The 20719-nt window shown below is 50.2% G+C and overlaps 1 protein-coding gene across 1 annotated transcript; it reads left to right on the forward strand.

Moving 5' to 3' along the window:
• The first annotated feature begins 1720 nt into the window (after positions 1 to 1720).
• ORMDL3 (ORMDL sphingolipid biosynthesis regulator 3) lies at positions 1721 to 20417 on the forward strand. Its single transcript, XM_074940536.1, has 4 exons — positions 1721 to 1808; positions 10413 to 10618; positions 12986 to 13137; positions 14732 to 20417. The coding sequence occupies exons 2-4, from the start codon at positions 10445 to 10447 to the stop codon at positions 14865 to 14867; spliced, it is 462 nt and encodes a 153-aa protein (XP_074796637.1). The 5' UTR covers positions 1721 to 1808; positions 10413 to 10444; the 3' UTR covers positions 14868 to 20417.
• Positions 20418 to 20719: the final 302 nt, after the last annotated feature.

Consider the following 20719-nt stretch of genomic DNA (forward strand, 5'->3'; position numbering starts at 1 on the left):
GGGAGGGGAATTTTGGCCAAACACTTCAAGGCTAACTCCCCACTCTTAAAGGAAGGGCAACGGGTTCTTTAATATCCAAACAGAGAGGACAGGGCTCCAGTTTTTAAGGTCTCATCAGAGGGACTCAGCTAGAAAACTATCTGGGACACACAAGTTAAGCAGTAGGTGGGGTCAGGGTGTCTTTTGAATCAACCTTAAAAATCCAGGCTCTGCTCTGTGCAGACATGAAAGAAGCCAGGAGGCACTTTTCATAAGATCAAGAGTTTGCCCCAGTGTCCTTAAGCCAAATTTCCCTCCTCCCCTTTGTATATTTCTGCCAGTATCTGGAAGCTAGAAACTTGGACATTTTGGAAAGGCTGGTATCCTGGGCTAAGACTCAGGCAAGCTGGGTTCAGTTCTACCACAGACTCCTTGAGTGACATGGGCAAAGTCATCTAATCTCTCTGGCCCTCAATTTCCCCCTCTGTACAAAACAGGTAACTGTCCCTCCTTTGTCTGTCTTGTCTAGTTAGACTGTAAGTTCTTAGTCTCTCACTATATATACATACAGCACCTAGCACAATGGGGCCCTCATCTCAGCTGGGGCCTCTAGCTGCTACCATAATAATAATGATAATTTGGGGGAGAAATTAAGGACTGAAGTGAATGGAAGCAGGAGAGCGTTTTGGAGGAAAGTGGAGAGAAAAGGAGAGTGGGGCAGTCCCTGCACCAAAGAATTTCCAGTCTAAATAGACAAGTGGGAAACAGAGGACAGAGACTTGCCCCCAGATCACTAACATAGGCAAGAAGTGACCCGGGTTTCCTGAGGCTCAGTCCACTTCGCTGTTCATAAGGCCATCTCACCTTTATATTCAGCACAAAATCACACACTTATATCACAGTGTCTGCTTCTTTGCAATGAGTACTTCTTGCTGAAACACTGGACCAATAGAAGCTGGCCATGCAAACACTTACACATGTGAATAACTTTACTTATCTGATTTCTCAGGGCACTGTTCCTGAGATTGGATCCTCATGCCCCCACAGAGCCCCATTTGATTTCAGTTAGGCTCCATCTGGGAACAGGATCCACCCATGTTGTTTCCATTGCACGCTCCAGGCTAGCTCGTGGGAGTAAGATATGTGAGTTTGAAGGGGCTGAGCTCACAGAACATGCAAGCTTCTCAGGGCAGGGAGGGCTTTGCCACCGTCCCTTGCAAAGAGTGAAGCATGCGCTTAGCCCCATTGAATTCAGTGCGTTTACTCACACACAAAGTTTAAGCGCACCCTTGCAACCCCAATTCTGCAAACATGTATGCCCACACTTCACTTTACTCCTACACTGATTTCAATGGGACCGTTCATGGTCGGAAAGTGACGCGTGTGTGGGATGAGGCCTGTAGCCTTTGCCAGCCTAGGGCCTGACCTGTGTGTCCCGTGCAGCGCCGGGCACGCAGCCGACGGGCAGCGAACCATAACGGAGTAAAAGGCCAAGCCCGGGCTGCTGACGATTCATGAGAGAATCACAGGTGCTGCAAACCATAACAAGTCAGAGACTGAGAACCAGTGCACGGAAATACAACCAAATGAACGAGCGCATAAAACCACCTGCAGGGAGCACGCGGCGCGGGGCCATGGGACATGTGGGAGTCCCGAGCTGCCCAGGGGAACTACATTTCCCAGCGCGCCCCGCGCCGGCGGGGGGGGGGGTGCTGGGGAGGGCGGAGCTGCCAGCGGCTGCGGCTTGTGTTGTCCGCGGCGGCGGGGAGCGGCGCTGGGCTGCGGGGAGAGGCCCGGGGCGCCGGGCCGAGGGGCGGCTGCGCAACGCGGTGAGCAGCGGGGCTGGGGTCTGCAGCGGGGCGGAGATAGGGGCCCAGGAGAAGTGGTGCAGGGACCTGGGGCGGGGGAGGGGGGTGCAGGCATTGAGGGGCAGAGTTGGGGGGGGGGCAGTGCAAGGCTTGGGGGCAGCCCCTGTGATGGGAGGGGCAAGGGGGCTAAGGGAGGGGCAAGGGGGCTAAGGGGTGCTGGACTATGGACGATGGAGGCGGAATGGGGGGGGTCTGCTGTCTAGGGCCATGAGAGGTCGGGAAGCCAGCTGGGAGAGGGGTGCCTGCTTCCCCCTTGGGGGGAGTGGGGCTGGGAGCCTGCCAGGGCGGGTTGGCAGTCTTTGGTGTGCATCATGGGGTTAAGCCCTTGGACCTTTCCTTAGCGCTCCAGAGGGTGTTGGTTCTGTCGAGCTGAGTTTTTGGGGTGACCGGGACCTGGGGGGGTAGGACTGGGAGGGAGCTTCCAGGATGCCTTTATCCAGACTGTAGGCAAGCAGCACAAGAGGGGGGCCCAGTGGGGTATCGTGGAAGGAAGGTCTCCAGGGAGAGGTGACTTGCTGGCTTGGCAGCCCTAGATTCTTGGCATCCACAGAGCAGATACAGTATGGGGAAGTTTCCCACAAATCCCCAGCCACATCCCCCCCACACAACTACTGACCTGCAGAGGCCCTTTGGTCCCTATGTCTGACAGCATCTTTTGGCTCTCCACTGAGGCTGCCATCTCCGTTGTGATCTGGGTCTTTGTCCAAAGGCCCAGCTGCGCTGCCAGCCTAAGCTGGATTTGAACTGGTGACCTCGAGGTGAAAGACTCAGTGTCCCGTCCCCTCTTTGTCCTCCCCTCACAGACTCTCACAAAGCCTCCCAGCTGAGCTGTCGGATAAAATCGAGTTGTGTGACTAGAGCAAGGCGTCCGCTTCTGCAGCAGTTTCCTATAATACAATGTAGTGGAATGGGCTGGCACAGCTAGGAAGCAACAAGTCCCTAAGTTGCCACGAAGAGGTTAATCGTGGGTGGTGTCTGGGGAAAGTGCAGACTGGAACAAATTCTGCTGTGCAAGCAGAGGTGGGGGGGTGAAGCTGGAGCTGTGGGGGAGCAGAGGCCTTCTGCAGTTCATAGGCAACGCAGCCCTCAAAAGCTGCTGCCAAGAAGCCGTGGGGATCTATGCGCATCTGTGGGAAATCCCCAGCAGAGGCATGCTGTGTGACTGGGACCTTTTCTTAGGGAGTCTGTAGGCTGAGAGAAGCTGGGGCATGAGCCCCGTATGGTGGGTTCACTTCTGGCTTGGGTATGTATTTCCCCTTCCTCCTGCATCCCAAGCAGTACTGGAGAGGCCTCAGGGCACACATCTCTCCAGGACAGCCTGCAATCTTCGCTTTACTTAGATTGCCAGCTTATTGGGGCAGTGACCAGTTTTATTCTGTGCTTGTACAGCCCCTAGCACCACAGGATCTGGGTCCTTGGCCATGCCTGGGGCTCCTAGGTGCTACCACCGTACAGATAAATAATACTCTTCTGTAGCCATATTGCTATTTCCATGGGGAAACCCAAGCAACTGGCAGTTTTGCTATATGCTGTGGGAGCCCCTGTTGTTCCAAAGAGATAAGATTATTCTGCATTGAAAAGTCCCAGGCTGAGCTCACAAAAGTGACTCTGGGGCCCCACGAACATCCCTCGGGGAATAAAACTGGATGATCTGAGCAATACCAGTCGTCTGGGAACTCCCATCGAAAGCTTGCGTGTGCAGTGTTTGCTTTGATAACAGCAAACTATGTTCAAATAACAGCAACCACAGATGGCTGTCAACCCCTTCTCCCCACATCACCCCACAGTCATAACTAGGGATCCGGACATTCACCCAATGCTCAGGATTGTTCAGATGATGTGTTCTGGAAATGGCGCTTGGAAGCTGCAAATTATGGATCCAGATTTGATCCTGCTTGTATATTTTAGTTCAGGCCCTTTGCTCTAGTTAACAAGCTAAAGAGGGCAAAGGTGGGAGACACTGGCAGAAGCAGAACTAGTGTGAGAGTTTACATGTGGTCTGAGCATGGGCCTGGGAGCTGGGAACCCCCTGGTCCTTAGCTCAGCTCTGCCATTGATTGTTGTGTGGGTAGGAGCAAGTGACTTCTCCTCTCTGGGGAACCTTGGCATCATCTATAGAATGAGGCTGCTGATGCTTTGGGATGCTGTCAGGTGGGGATTGATTAGATAGCATCTATTACTGTAAATGCGTAGAGCTCTGTGCATCTGGGGTGTGGTCAGTAATTATTGTTCCAGTCCCTCCTCCAAAAACCTGTAGACCCTGGTCCTGCTACCCAATGGAGCAGACTGACGGTCTGCACACACTCAGCTTGAGCAAATGTTGTGGCACTTGTGGGTCATGTACAAAACATCCCCATTCAAACCCTCTGGTTTTTTGCAACATAGCATTCCCTGAGCTCTTTGCGGATTAAGGCCGGAGCATCATCTCATTGATGCTGGTGTAAACCCCAGATGATCCCATTGACTTCACAGAAGTCATTCTGGGTTTCCCCAGGGTGGCTGGGGTTGGAATCTAGTGTGTTCTACTCCAACCTGTCTGGAAAGCACTTCATAGCACACCCCACACCTGATTTCCCCACGGTCTCACCCCTCCTCTAGTCACTCCTACCTGTGTAAAGTGGGTGTAAAAAGACCGTACCAGGTGCTAAGAAGTGAATGATGCAGCCCAAATGATCTCTTGGGGGTTTTCAGTATCATCCTATCACCTAAATTAGACTTACCCTGGCACTAATCAGCTAATATGAAGTGCTTTGAAAATTAACATGATAGTGGTGTAAAAGGACTTGTTAAATGCCTCCAGAGCTATAGAGCCCATCTGGCAGGGGGTGGAGGTGCTGGTACATCTTGTGGCAAGTGGTGGGGCATAGCCCGTTCCCATATAACACTGCAGCAAACAGGTGCTGTACACCTCACACAATGTGGTAGGATGGTCCCCACCTTCCAGCTGATCCTGTGGCTGGCAGGTGTGTTTGGAAGGGCTGCCCTTTGACTGGGGCGCTATGGAGAAGAGCAGGTTTTAGGAGACCGCGTCCATCCCCATTAAGGAGGGTGGGGAAATTGCTAGCTCCCCAATGGCCAGCCATGCATATTGAAGGCATCATGCCAATCCGCCCAGCGAATGGCTCGCTGCCTCATGGGCCCATTAACAGCCTGATCTCCCACATACTATGTATTGTGTAATGTGTTGGTTGTTTGTCATCTGTGTTGGTTCCAAAGGACCCTCCCTTTGGAGTCCTTTACCCAGCGTGGCTCAGTGTAGGATGGTGTAACTCCTGCTGGCTTCAGGCAGAGTCGCAGAGTTTAATTTGGCTCTCGTTTCGAGTGCCATTTAAATATAGCACAGGAAGGCAAGCCGCTGAATTATGGGCAAAATGTACAAGTGCTTATATACAAACGCTAGAAATCTCAATACTCTGATGGGTGAACTAGAGTGTCTGGCATTAAATGAGGATATTGATATAATAGGCATCATGGAAGCTTGGTGGAATGAGGATAATGATGGGACATGGTAATACCAGAGTGTAAAATATATAGGAATGACAATGTAGGTTGTGGGTGGGGGAGTGGCGTTATATGCTTTTAAAAAAAAAACCCCCATAGATAAGGTTCTTACATGAAACAGACTGTACCATAGAGTCACCATAGACAGAAATTCCAGGCTTGAATAAAAAGAATATAGCAGCAGGAATACACTACTGAACACCTGACCAGGATGGGGACAGTGATTGTGAAATGTTATGGGAAGTTAAAGAGGCTACAAAAGCAGAATAATAATGGGTTAGGAAAGGGACAGATAATAAGACAGTATCATAATGTCACTGTATAAATCCAGTGGTGCCCCCACACCGTGAATACTGTGAGCAGTTCTGAGCACCCCATCCCAAAAAGGATATGGCGGACCCGGAAAAGGTTCAGAGAAGAACAACACAGATATTCAAGGATATGGATGGAATAGCTTCCATACAAGGAGAGACTTAAAAAACTTAGGGCTGGTTAGCTTAGAAAAGAGACCACTAAGGGGCAGTATGGTAGAGGTCTGTAAAACCATGAATGATGTGGAAAAAGTGAATAGAGAAGTGTTACTTATCCTTTTCCCATAATACAAAAACCAGGGGCCACCGCTGAAATTCATAGGTGGCAGGATTAATACAAACAAGGAAGTACTTATTCACATAGCAATTGCCTTGGGATGTAGTGAAGGCCAAGACTATAACAGGGTTCAAAAAAGAACGAGATACGTTCATGGGGGATAGGTCCATCAATAGCTATTAGGCAAGATAGTCAGGGATGCAGCCCCTTAGTGAGGGCGACTCTAAATCTCTGATTGCCAGAAGCCAAGAGGGGAGGACAAGGGTGGATCACTCCAACTGCCCTGTTCTGTACACTCCCCTCAAGCCCTGGCATTGGCCACTGTCAGAGACAGGATACTGGGCTAGATGGACCATGGTCTGACCCAGTATGGCTGTTCTTATGTTCTTCTTGGGAGTCACTTCTCTGCCCTCTGGGATGAGCTCTGCTCTTCGCCAGCACAAACCTCTGTCTCCTTCCAGCTGAATGTTTGGTTTGGGCCAGAGCTGCATCTGATCCTGTGTGGTGAGGAGAATTCGTGACCCCAGCACTTTCTAGGATGTGGGGACCCTAGACAATAGCTCAGACTCTGTATGGCGCCCCAGATCTTACTGCTGCCTTTTCTGCATGTGATCTGTGCGCCGAGCAGGGTCCATGGGGGATAGTCGGGCGGTTGTGAGTTGAGGTTGAGTGGCATCACAAAGCATGTGGTGGGAGCCCAGGGCTGGCATAGCAGGGGCTGCGGGTCAGGATTGAGGAGCATTGGGACAGCTGGGTGTGCTGGGAGGCCAGGACGGGAAGAGCTGTGGTGGTCCGGATGCTGGACTGGAACAGAGCAGGTAGAAGGCTCCATAGATTTGTCTGTCACAGAGATGGGTCTAGCTCCCACAACTGCTTGGACTTTTCTCCCCCTTGGGTGGATGCTCTCCAGCATTGCAACAATCCCAACCTTCACACTCAGCCTGGCGAAACGTTAAAGTCTTTCCACCCCTGAGAAACAGTTGCACTGCTGGGAAATTGGAGCTTAGCAGCCATCTGCTTCAGAAGTGGGGAGGGGACTGGAGCAAAGTTTCCATCACTTTTCTCACGTGCTTTGTTTTTCCTGGAGGTGAACAAATCCCATCTGTAAAGCTAAGAAGCTGTGTTGTGGGGGGGAGGGGCCGTTAGCAGCTCCTAAGCAACCTTTGAAATAAGACGCAGAGACCTGTAAGGTGTGGAGAGAGTGGATCTAGGGATGACTTCTGTACAAGAGATGTAACTATTGATCCAGGAACAGGGGTGTCCTGGACAAAAGGGGCGACAGGGTATTTTAGGCAGGAGAAGAGAGAATTTGAAATGGAATCTGCAATATTTTTCTGATATTTCTCAGTGGCGGATGTCCTCAGTGGGCCGTGATCCCCATGGTGTCCACTTGAAGTCGATTTCAACCAAGTCTAATCCACATTTTACAAATGGGAAACTGAGGCACAAAAAGGTGACAGGCCTGAATTTCAAAAGTGCCTTCTTAGTTTGCAACTGGCCTGATTTTTTTTTTCTCTGGGGCTGAGTAGGATTTTCAGCCCTCTCTGAAAATCAAGTCAGAGTGTCCTCAAGCTGGACACCCAGGATACTGAAGCAGCTGATATTCAACATGTTGTTTGGCCTCAGCGCGCGATTCTGAGGTCTGTAGGAGTCTGCCCGTTGACTCCAATGCGCCGCAGATCAGGCCCTACTTGACCTGCCCAAGGCTGAAGATGGGGTTAGTGTCTGAGCTGTGATTGGGATTCACGAGTTCTTGCCTCCTAGCCCCCTGCTCAGACCATGCCTCTGTCTCCCACTAGCATATCAATGGCTGACCCCTCTCGGGGGATGATCTGTGATCCGGGAAAGTGGTGATGAGAAGCTGAGCAATTAGCAGATTTGGGGTGTCCTGTCTGCAGGCAGCAGAGCAGGTCCAAAGTCCTCTCCAAGCATAACCACTTGTCGGCCTGGGGTGTCGAGGTTTCTAAGTGGCAGAGAAATGGGTGTGTCTGTCGGATCGCAGCCCTGCCTCGCGTTGGATGTCTGATGCTGAGCAGCGTCCGCGGCTGACTACAGGAGGCCTGAAGGATGCCGCACGGCCAACAGCGGTTGCAGGAGGGAGAGTGTTTGTTCTGTGGATTCTGTGTAAGGAAACTTGGAACATCTGGCTGCTGCGTAGAGAACCCAACAAGAGGTCTGGCTGCAAAACCGCCTCCCACACAACGCGGGCATGTGGGAGCTGGAGAATAGCAGCAAATCGGTCTCCTGGCCATGGGAGCTAAACCAGCAACAGCTCTAGAAACTTACCAGGAAGGGGGAGCCTGGCTTGACTAGGCCTTTTTATTTCTGCATCTGTGCTTTGGTAGCTACTAAACTTTGAATGACAAAGTTGTATGCACCTACTAATGCGGAAATCTGTCAACTTTTGAAAAATCTGCCAAAAAGCAACAAAGCGGCTTTGGAATAAAGCCTGACAAAATATATAGAAATTAGTTTTAAGAAGCGCCCAGGGATGGGCAAACATTTCCAAATGTTGGCCCTGACCTTGCATACACCCTTAACATAATGCATGCAACGACTCTAATCAATTAGTCTGACCTGCTGTATAGCACAGCCCCGAAATGCCCTCCCAATGATTCCTGCATTGAGCCCAGGAAGTGGTGGTGGAGGAGCTGAAGAGTCTCTTAGCAAGGCTTCAAGTGATGGAGAACTGCTCTGTTGAAGGTGTGCTGGCACCTTGGTACTTGGCACCTGTGGGAGACAGATGGCGATGAGGTTCCTTGCTTCAGTCCCACAAAGGTCTGAGCTAGGGTGACCAGACAGCAAGTGTAAAAAATCGGGACGGGGGGTTGGGAGTAATAGGCATCTATATAAGAAAAAGCCTCAAATATCAGGACTGTACCTACAAAATCGGGACATCTGGTCACTCTAGCTGAGCCTGAAAATACTTGCTTCCTTGGCTTAGCAGTGAGCTCATTGCTCAGTACCACAAGTTATCCCGCTGCCTGGGAGCAGTATGCTCACAGGAGTGGGCCCATCATTAGCACCTTTTGGCTGTCTCTGGAATCTGAGTTTTTTGGTTGTGATCTCGCTCTGACTGAGTGACATCACAATCTGCCTTCCGATTGGCTCCAGCTTTGGAGTGGACCGGCTGGACAGCAGCCGGCTGCGATCTGATGCGGCGGGGGTGAAAGGCCTCATTTCCTGTTCGCTTTGTGATGGTGGTTTTTTATCCCTGTAGGCTGGTAGCAGCATTCGACCCTTGGCTACAGATAGGTCTGTCCAGCTCCATTCTTCTCCTGCTGCTTGCGTGTTTCATCATCAGATGAAAGTTCAGTCAGCGTGCTCTGTATTGACTCCTGTGACTGGTGTTTGCTTTTGAACCTGTTTCATTATGCCAGCGAATAAGTGCAGCAGACCTAGCCCCTGAGATTTTATGGATTGCTGTGTATGGCACCAAATCCAATCTCTGACAATCTTCTCCTTTCCAGTAGTGAGTCTCTCTTTCTGGCCTTATCGGAATTGCTTTGAAAATGCTTCTTTCCCTGCTGCTCCTGGGGTCTGCACATCCTACCCCATGGCAGGGTGGGAGCCTTCTCCTGTAAGGCACCCAGTGGTGAAGCGACCTCCCTGCATCGTTTCTAACCTTGCTGTCGAAGGATCTCTCTCCGTCCTCTCCTGGAGCTCTTCATTTCTCCTACCCGTTGCTGCAATGATCTCTGCAAAGTCTTTAATTGGGAGACTTTTTTTTTTTTTAACTGCTTACAAAACAAGAGCCCAGTTCTGTGATGTGGGTCAGTGTGGGGAGGCTCCTGCAGGCACGCAGAACCCTATGGCAGTCAATGGGGCTAATCCTAGGTGTAAGGTTACACACACCTAAGACTTTGCAGAATCGGGGCTGAAGTTTTTCTTAGGACCTGTAATGGCCTAGATCCTGCAAACACTTCAGCATGTGGGTAACTATGCTCCAGATTTTTCAGGGTCTTAATGTGTCCTGCGAAAGAGAATTTGGTCCATGTTATGCTGTGAAATTACCCATTTGGCTCTTCACAGGCAGTCACAGGACTGAAATCATCCATGTGCCCTGGTTCCACCAGAATATACCACTAGAATTATAAATACCCCAGTGTAGAGATGCTTCCCGTTTCCCTGGCACCTTCCACCTGAATCTCAAACTTGAGTGGATTTAGCTCGCACACAAGACTATCGTCTCTATTTTACAACTAGGGTAACTGAGGCAGAGGGCAGTGAAGTGACTTGCCCAAGGTTTGTGGTGAGAGGGTGGCAGTGTCTGGGACAGAATCCGGTAATCCTGACTTCCTGTCGGGTGCTTTACCTGCAAGACAATGCGCCATGCTGGGCTGGTCTTGGCTGAATAGCAGGGACAGGGAAGGATGGGGCCATTGCATGGAGGGTTCTGGTTAGCTTCTAGCTTAGTGGAGTGGTAGAGTCTGCTGCCTCCTTGCACTGACCTGCTTCTTGCTCTTCTTGGTTCAGTTCAGGACTGCCTATCCGACACACGAGCCAGCATGAACGTGGGGACGGCTCACAGCGAGGTGAACCCCAACACCCGCGTCATGAACAGCCGGGGCATCTGGCTCTCCTACGTGCTGGGGATTGGCCTGCTGCATGTTGTCCTCCTCAGCATCCCCTTCTTCAGTGTCCCTGTGGTTTGGACTCTCACCAACATCATCCACAACATGGTAAGGGGGCACCACAGCTAACTGGCCCCATGGGGAATCCCCAGTTGGGCTCGTTGGTCACATGGGTGGTTAGCCCTTCAGGGGGTACCGCTGAGGGATCCTACAGTGAAATCAGACCCCCCCAAGTCCTGAGTTCCTGCGAGTGTGATGGGTTAGAGTCCGGCTGACTGAGCAGCCACATCCCAGGCTCGGCCCCCTTTCCACGGGTTCAAATCCAGCCCGGGTGGTAACAACCAAACGTGGTGTTCGGTGTCCTCTGCATGAATTGATTTTGGGTCTCAGACTAGCTCCCATCCAGGCAAGTGTCCGTATCACCAAAGCCACCCGAACAGGCCCCCCGCAGGAGCGGGAATAGGCTGTGGGGTGTGAACTACTGTCTGGCCCCCGGACGCATGGCAGAGCAGTGCAAGGTGGGGGAACTGTGTGTGACCACTGTCCTCTTGGCTGACACAGAGGGTTGAACCTGCAACCTCCCGGGTGAGTCTCTACAGCTTGAGCTAAAGGATCAAGGACTAGGAGCTCTGACAGCCTCACACCCTCTGAGGGTCAGGCCCAGAGGGGGACCGGCTGCCCAGGAATCCTCTGGTGTTACTGGCAACAAAGGGAGAGGCAGGAAGGGCAAGGTGGGTTTTTGCACCCAGGGCTGGAGGGTTTATAAAAATTAGCTGCTGACTTGTGAGCTGGGATGGGCCCAGGTGAGAGGACCGGGGTGCAAAACCGAGGGATGGGGTGGGGGGTTGTTGGCCATTTGTCTGAGACTAATGATGCTGTATCTGGAGCAAGTGCATGATGTGAACGGGGTGTCACTGACTCGAGTGTATCACAGAAATGAAAGTCTGTTCCCTTCAGGTGTGGGCTTTGGGGGGGGGTTCAGGGGAGGGGTTTGGGGGTGCGGGTGAGTGGACACACTGCTGCCCTCTGCTGGGACAGGACACAACCGCAGCCATTCAGCAGAACCTTTTCCTCTGGGGCTGAGAAAAACACCACCCGCTTTTCACTGATGACATATTCTCCCCCTCCTGACTCCCCTCGTTTCGGTCTGCGTGTCTCCCTGAGATCAGACCGTGGCTCCATGCAGCAGCTTGCTCCCTGATTTCCAGGTCAGAGAAACCCAGATGTTAGCACAGACACAGCAGCTGGTCTGTTTTTGTGCCCTTTGGTTAAAGTGACTCTCGGCCTGAGATTAATCAGAGACCTTGGCCGCAGATAGGCCAAGGTTCGATTCCCTCGCAGGGCCCCTGACGCCCCAGCCTGTAAAAACCATCCAGATCTCGAGCAATCAGCAGCTGGAGCTCAGAGCAAAAGAGCTGAGATCAGCACTGGTGCGCTCTGCTCTTGTGCCAATCAGACCTCCTTGCCTTGGCCTCTGTCCAGTTTAGAGTGGTGAGTCTTAGGAGCGGGAGGCTTTTAAAGGGCCAGCAGCACTTGTTCATAAACAACAATGCCAACAGACTTGTCTTTGGCTTATCCAAGGATTTGTTGCTGGTGTGTAACTGGAGTGAGTGTCAGTGGGATTTTTCCAGGAGATTGCTTAAGGTCCAGTTACAATAATACTCAGCTTTTATCTAGTGTGTCTCACCGGTAGAGCTCACAGTCCTTTACACAGGAGGTTGGTGTCATTATCTCCATTTTACAGATGGGGAAACTGAGGCATGGAGAGGTTGACTTGCCCAAGGACAGGGCTGGAAATAGAAGCCAGGGTTCCTGAGTGCCCAGTGCAGTGTTCAGTCCTCTGAGCTGACTGAGGGAACTGTGGCACGTAGGGATGAAATGTCAGTTGAGGTTAGAACTGGGAGTAGAGCCTGGGAGATGCCACTCTCAGCACACACCACTAACATGCAACACAGGGCCGAGGGCAACAAGTCTGTGGCTGTTCCATTTCAAAGGCTTTCTCCTGGCCGACAGGCAGGAAGCACCTGGTATTGTCTGTGCAACTGTATGGCCATGTTCACGCCTAAGTCTGTGCATCAGGAAGAGATGCGATACTGAAGTTTGATTCCACTCCATATTCTCCTCTGATGCCGGGGATCTGAATTTCCTAATGTGGCTGTCACCATCTTGGCCAGTGCACCAGGGAGCTCCAGAGCTAGAAGCAGGAGCTGCTACAGCTTGAGCTCAAGAGCCCAGGCTTCCTAGCTGGGCTGTAACCGGCTCATATCCTGTGGGACCCTAATTGCCAATGCCAAAAAAAAAAAAAAAAAACCTCAGATGACAACAGCTCCCCCTAGTGACACAGCCCTGGCTTGCAGCTTGCGAGTGTAAGAGCTTTCCTAGTGATGAGTTGTTGGCTGAGTTCAAATGAATCTCTCCAGACACCTGGTCTCGGAGGGCTACACAAGTTTTACCTTCTGCTCGTGTTTGCTACAGAGCATGTACATCTTCCTGCACACCGTGAAAGGAACGCCCTTTGAGACTCCAGACCAGGGGAAAGCCCGGTTGCTCACGCACTGGGAGCAGATGGACTATGGGGTGCAGTTCACGGCATCGCGCAAGTTCCTGACCATCACGCCCATCGTGTTGTGAGTACTTCGGGCAGGCTGGCGGGTCGCAGCGGCACCCTGTCGAACGAAGCTAAAGCCCCCCATTGTCCTCCAAAAACAATGCTAGCTCAGTGGCCTAAAAGCAGATCCACGTATGTTGCAATAACCGATTTATTCACAGTATCCGTAGCCCACTTGTATCTGTGCTGCTGTCCACCACTCCTGGCGTGGATGTCTTGGGGATCTGCTTTGAGCTTGTGTCATGGTGCTATTCAGCCTGGGTCAGGCCAATAAAAAGCACTGCTAGAAAGAGACCAGTGCAGCCCTGATGCACTTCGAAGGTCCACTATCTCACAAGTCACCAGGGCTGGCAGTGATTAACATTATTCTTATTAACATTAAGGTTATTTATGTGTATTATGGTAGCAGCTAGGAGCCCCAGTCACAGGACCCCATTGTGCCAGGTGCTGTACAGATACAGAACAAAAAGACTGTCTGTCTCTGTCTCCCCCCGCCCCAGTGAACAATCTACATATAAGACAAGAGACAAGTGGATACTCTAGGGATGGTTTGGGGCAAGCTCTATGAGACCAACAGGCAATAGTTTCAGCCCACCAGCAGCTTGACTGTTGTCAAGTTACACTCACTAACTGACCCCACCGCTGAATCTAGCCTCCAGACCAGGGGTATTGGATTTGACCTCATGGCAGAAGGGATTTGGTGGGGGGTGATGAGATGGCTTTGTGGATTTTTATGGGGAATTCCTTCCCAGCACAAGGGGCAGCAAGGGAGAAGCATGAAGGTGCTTGTCTGAAAATCTAACAGATGGGCAGTGAAGGCTGGCACCCTGGCTTTACTGGAGGCAGGTGTCAACCTCTCAGGAGGGAATGAGAGAGAAGTAGGGTGGGAGAGGCTGTAAGGAGCTCTGAAAGCAAAGACAAGTAGTTTGTGTTTAATGTGATGGAGAAATTCTTTAGAGCATCCAAAGTCTGCAGAGTCCCAGTGAAGTGTTGGAGTCTGGATCAGACTGTAAAATCACATCAACAAGGGGAACATCTTGCTTTTCACCGCTCTCTTCCTCCTCGCTCCCCTGCCACCCACATTTCAGTTCTGACTGATGTAATCGCTGCTGGAAAATGTTGTTTTCTAGCCATCTGCAGTGCGAGGGGTGGAGGGTAGGCTCCATCACATCGACTGAAGATATTTCTGAAGGGCCAGTCTCTGCCGCGTCCGTTGCTGGAAGCGCATGCTAGCTGCTGGTGCAAAGATTCTCAGCTGTTTCAAGTCTTTTGGGACCAGAGCTCAGGGCCAGAAGAGGAGAGAGACTGAGATTCCCCCAGTGTGAGACTAAATCCACTTTGGAATCGGGGTTCACTAGCTGCTAGAAACCAGATCCTTGTTGTTTTAGCTGACCCAGCTTTGCTGTGGTGGGCTAATCTGAAGCCCTGCCTCTCTACCCTGAGCTGGTGGCTAGATTCAGAGGTGGGGTCGGCTAGCGGGCGCAGCATGGGTTGTAGCAGGAAAAGCAGTCAATGAGTCACTTGCTACCAATATCTCTCCTGAGATCGGCCCCGGGGAGTGATGGAAGCTGTGGGTAGCTGTGATTCAACTTCCACTTCTCTCTCTCCCCTAGGTATTTCCTCACCAGTTTCTACACGAAATATGACCGGATACACTTCATAATCAACACCATCTCCCTGATGAGCGTCTTAATCCCCAAGCTGCCCCAGCTCCATGGAGTCCGGATCTTTGGGATCAACAAGTACTGAGCCCCCTGGATGCAATGAGCAGAAGTGGAAGGGGAAATCCGGTCTTCTTAGTCCTCCCTCCCCCCCCCAAAGCAGGATATAATTTCACAGCGGCTCTTTAAATGCAGCATCCAATAGACATGTATACCGCATGCAGGATCCTCAAGCCCAATAAATCTAAGCAAACTCTGGAGTGGTGGAATCCGGAGCAGAGTTTAGCTTGGAGCCGGGAGACTGGGGGGGTTGACTTCTTGTGCTCCTGTACCACGAGTAGATGCAGACAGACCGAGATGTCAAGGTACAAACAGGTCAGTCTCCGGGGAGACTCCCATCCAGAGGCCAATACACTGAATGGAGAGAGCAGGGGAGGTCAGTCTCCGGGGAGACTCCCATCCAGAGGCCAGTACACTGAATGGAGAGAGCAGGGGTGGGGAGTCTCCGGGGAGACTCCCATCCAGAGGCCAATACACTGAATGGAGAGAGCAGGGGAGGTCAGTCTCCGGGGAGACTCCCATCCAGAGGCCAGTACACTGAATGGAGAGAGCAGGGGTGGGGAGACAGCTTTAAGAGCTAGTAGTTATTACTATGGCAAATGCACTTTAAAATAGATTGGCCCTTTTTTGGTTAGATGCACTCACGAAGGGCTACGTGGGGAAATTAAAGGGGGGCATGGCCAGATTTCCCAGGTGTGAAAAACGAGTTGGCCACTTTAATTTTGGGAGGTGGATTTTATTCTTAAACCTCTCTCCTCCTGCTGGGGAGGGAATCATTTTTTCTAATGAGAAAACAGGAAGGAGCGACCTGGCATTTCTAGCAGAGCTTTCCCGTTTTCCACGGTACAGTTTGTATGATTCGGGGGGAAGGAATTGGATTCCAAGTCCAAGTTGTTTCTGTTAGTTTAAACTATAACCAATGTCTGTCTTTGTTTAAAGCGGGAGTGGTTATATTTTCAAGAGTGTGTGATGGGGCTAGGAGGGAATGTTCTCCCCCATCACATGCAGCCCCGCAGTGTTACCCTTAATCCTACTGCCACCTAGGGCTAAGAGGTGTGATGGTGCTGCTTGTTAGTTGTGTGATTAAAAATGTTAACTCTGCCCATCAGAGTGATCTGAGTCACCTGACGTGGAGCTCGGGGAGGGGGAAAGACTGATGACTGACAGGCTTGCTCTAGGTGAAGGATGGATTGTCGTCAGGCATGGTAATGGGGGGCTGGTACAGGCAGAGAGGTGACTGTGATCGGTTTAAATGGGTCTCGGTCTTCCGCCCCCTTTGCCCAGGACTCCAGTGTCTAGATCTAGATCACTGGCATTTGCCAAATACCAGTGGTGGGCACATCTCCGCATGTGACAGCCCATGCAGAAAACCGCTCTCGGACTTCTGGCTGGGCTGATGACCTGATAGCAGCAGACTATGGGCCACAAGCCAGGTTAAAGGAGCCATAGAACAGGAATATTGTAATGGGGCCACGTTGCTAAGTGAAGGCAGGAGCAGACGGCAAATGTGGCAGGCCAGCAAGAGGGCAATGGATCTGACCAGTCGTTGAAGCATTTAACTGATCAGTGGCATGGAAAATCCGAGCTGTGCAGTCTGTCGCATCCCCAGACCATGGCTGCAGAGGGCTACCCACCTGTCCGGGTCTGGACAGTGAAGGTGTTGGGCGCAGCAGGAAGACGACCAACTCTTGCTTCGCTGCCGCCTTCATTGTCCAGATTTGTTGTACTTGTTTAAATCCAAAGCCCTGCCGTTCTGCCCCGAACTGGTGGCTAGATCCAGAGGTGGGGTACGGCACCAGTCAGTTAGTGGGTGGAACTTGCAGCCCAAGAGAGTGAGGGGCAATGGGGCTGTGCAGGGGGAAGTTAAACCGCAAGGGGAGCTGACTAGCCAACCTTCTGTTTCTAACTGGTTTGATTTTGTTTATGCATCAGGAGCTTATTTCAGTCTGCTCAGTGGAGCGATCCCGGTTTCTGCTCCCTGCATTGGTGTGCGGGAGGGAACCCTACCTAGTAAAGCATGTGTGTGTTTCTACTAAGTGGCTGTTAACAGACGAGCTAGTTATCCACAGAGTCAGGAGCTGGTTTGGAGGACAAGGTGGGATTTTTAATTTAATTATAGTCTGCAGTAGAAATGCAATAATCCCAGCGTGGAAAGAGATTGTTGAATAAAGTTTTGATAATCACTGATTGGGGTAAATGAGAGGCTTGTAATTAGTAAATGGGGGGGGGAGGGGAGGGGCATTTCCAATGTAACAGGGAGGTTTGGATAACCAAGGATGAAGCATAGTTGCAACACTGAATCTTGCCCTCCTCCCCCCCGCCAAAAAAATTTGCCAGCTAGAGCAAAGGGTTAGCAACAGAATTGGCCCCTAGTGGCTGGGGTAGCTGTCCACTCTCTGTAACCGTAGGATTTTCTAGAGGGTCAGTATGCTGGTTGAAATATGCCTTTGTTTATATTTTTCATGATACCCTTGCACATTCATGAAGGTGATTTTTTTGTTGGTGGTGATGTTTTGATTGTCTGGAGTTTTCTGACAGTGTAAACATTTTAAAGAAGACATTTTAGTTCCTGCATTAGGCAGATGTAGCTCTGGAACTGAGCAGGTAGTACAGTGGATACTATTGATGAAGTTTAGACCTGATCTAATGGTCCAAGCACAGGACTGGGAGACAGAAATTCCCAAATTTGAATCTCAGCCCTTGTACTGACTCCTCACCTGCCTTTGGGTGAACTGCTTAACCTCTCTGCCCCAGGTTCATCATTTGTACCCCACAGAGGGGGGAGAAATAATCAACCTACCTCACAGGGCTGTTGTGAGGCTTATTTAGCCATTGTCTCTTAAGCGCTTCAAAGACGGGAACGCTCCTGTAAGTATTAGTGAAAAGGAAGATGGTGAGAAGAATTAGCTGATGGCGGAGAAGGAGAGAACCTGCTTTGGGTTCTTGAAAAATGGAGCCTGTCAAATGCAGGAGGTTAATTTATTTAATACAAGGCTCTTCCTTTCCCCACCACCCCCCATCTCTGACGTGGTTGGGAGTGGATGGTTGCTTTGGTTAATGTACTGTATACCCCAGGGCTAGTGCACTTTTCAAGCTACTAGCCGGTGACTTCTGGGAAAAAATAGTTTTAGGCAAGTGCTATTTTCTGGTGAGAATGTCTGAGTGGATTCAGAAATGAACATTGTAGATACATGCTTCAGATGGCAACGGTGAGACGGCAGGCTTCCGCTCTGCAGAGACTGTACCTTCGCCCAGACTGCTGGGGTGATGTGCCTAGTCTAAGGTGCACGCTGCTGGACAAATGCAGAGGTCTGGCAGGTCACAGAATTACAATGCTGATGCTGAACCTTCTCCAGTGAAAGAGATGGAACACGCAGCGTGATGTTAATCTAGCTTTGGGGACAAACAGAAACCTAACTAGAGACAAAATAGTTACTTTAAAGGTGGGAATCTTGACCCAGAGAAGTGAGGCAGGAATCACTTTATCCTTGTGTTTTTGCAAAAAACCCACCATAAATAAAGACTTTTTTTTTTCTTTATTTGCTTAAAACCATTGTTCCTGGATACATGTAGGTTCTGCCTTCTCTCCCTCCCTCTCTCTCGTGCATGTAAACTATGCAAAGCTGGAGTGATTTTGTAGCAGAAATGTAAGCAGACGCTAGGCACCAGGCCCTTGGCCGCTGTGGAGTGGTAAAGCTTGGCAGACCTACATCAGCTGGGGTCTGGACCTGCACTGTTTGCGGGTTCAGTGACACCGGTCATGTGTAATCAGTTCTGTTAAATTAATGATGAAATGTAAAGCTACTGAAAATCGTGATCTCTTCAGGGGAAGACCCTTTAAAACCCGGAGTGAGCGTTTTCCTCAACGGGTTTACAAAGATGTGACATTCATGGGCAAGTCTAATGATTTCTCTTTTATGAGCATTTCAGTGAAAACCGTTTCCGTGAAGGACTTCAGCATGTGTTTAAGACACACAGAAGTCAATGGAATTTAAGCACACGCTTAAGTGTTGTGCTGAATCAGGGCCTTACTTGGCTCAAGTGAGAGGGGAATCAGGCCCTAGGACTTAACCAAAATCCCTTTTAAACTGTTAACTTTTAAAAAGAGCGATGCATAATTATGTGTCAGAGATCTGTTCCCCCTCCGTGTGCAGGGGGAGCTTCCATTAAAATGTCACTCAGAAGGGGGAGTCTGAGTGTGCAGTGACGGGGAACAGCCCCCTTCACGAGGCACTCGTAGGTGATCTGGGAGACAAAGCCATGAAACGCTAGTCCAAACATTACCGAACAAACCGCACTGTAGATTTCCTGAAACTTTGCATTGAAACCACTTTTATAAAACAGGGGCGGGTGTGAAATGGGCCAGACATGGCAGCTCTGAATCAGAACACAAATGATGAAGGGCCACTCAGGCCATGGAGAGTTGGAGAAAATGACGCACACACGAAGGAAGCTCCTCGGGGATAAAAACCAGCTTTGGGGAGAAGAGGGATTGCGTGCACCCCAGGGTGGGGAAGTTTGCAGGAATTTAGAGAATCTTGAGCATTTAAATATGGCTGCAGCCAAGTGTGGTGGTCCCAGAGTGGAATTCAACCCTTGTGTAAAGCACCTAAGTGAGTTAGACCCTTGACTTTCAATGGGATATATGTGCCTAAATCACTTAGGCCCTTGGGAAAATCTTCCCCCAGGCCTTGTGCTGGCTCCCTGCATAGCGGTAGGTGTGAATTTCAGTACAGCCAATGCTTTTCAATGTAGTTTTGTCTGTTGTGGATACAGAGAAGCAATAAAGAAATGAGGGGTTTTAAAATCTATAATAATAGACCAGTTCACAGACATTGGCCTGACACAAGTCTTTCGTGTTGCCTGCTCTTGTTGCTGGGAAGCCTTTTTCATCCGCCACTGAGAGAACTGTGCGCTTGTCCATATAGCACAGAAAGGGCATCTTCCCGCTTGGAGAAGATACGGAACAACAGTTTGGCGTTGCTGAGTGAAGGCCCCAGTCTCGCAATTGGATTCCAGCAGCTGGATCTTTAACCTGACACTATACAGCCCTTCCATGTGGTCCAAGTGCAAGATTGGAGCCTTCTCTCCCCACCCCACCCCACCCCCCGAGATCTAAGGCTGTTTAGTCAATGAGGATTTATTTAAAGCAGCAGCTGCAGTTTAAAAATAATTTAAATATTAAAAGAACGGTACTGGTCCTCAAAGAGGGGACAACAGCTGGGTCACTGTTGGCAGTCGCACCCAGACAGAATCTCCTATTGCATATTATGATTTTCTTTAATAGCAGTGAGATAGATTGCTTGATTTACCATCGTGCATAAAATAGGTATATATTTTTAAGTGTGTGCACATAATACACTCTTTGGATCAATTTCAGCGAGCTAAATCCGTTTTGTATGGAACCTTCTTGCATTGTACATAGAAGTTTCGTTGTTTTTTCCAGTTCCCTCTCATTTTGGGGTATACAAAAAAGTTTCATCTAGAGGAACTTTCTAAGACAAAGTGTGAATATTATTTTTATTACTCCTTTGTACAGTATTCTAAGAGAAACTAATAAAGGTCAGTATTCATGTAACAACCTGTGTAGGCTCTTTACATGTGATATGTATGCGAAGCGATTTCATTTTAATCGCAAACTGTACTGCCAAGAGTGGGGGAAACCAGTAAATGGCAAATGAGTATCAGATCGCAAACCTACGCTGGTAACTTAATCTGGCTTTTCCTATCCCCTTGCCGATAAAGGCATAACAAGAGCCAAGAGCTGGAGGTTGAGGTATGCAAAGTGCAAACTGGAAATAAGATGCATATTTTTAGCAGCGAGGATAATCAGCTGTTGGAACAGATCTGTGAGCGATCAGATGGATTCTCCATCTCTTG

The sequence above is a fragment of the Natator depressus genome, chromosome 27, assembly GCF_965152275.1.
Source record: "Natator depressus isolate rNatDep1 chromosome 27, rNatDep2.hap1, whole genome shotgun sequence".
Taxonomy (NCBI): Eukaryota; Metazoa; Chordata; order Testudines; family Cheloniidae; genus Natator; species Natator depressus.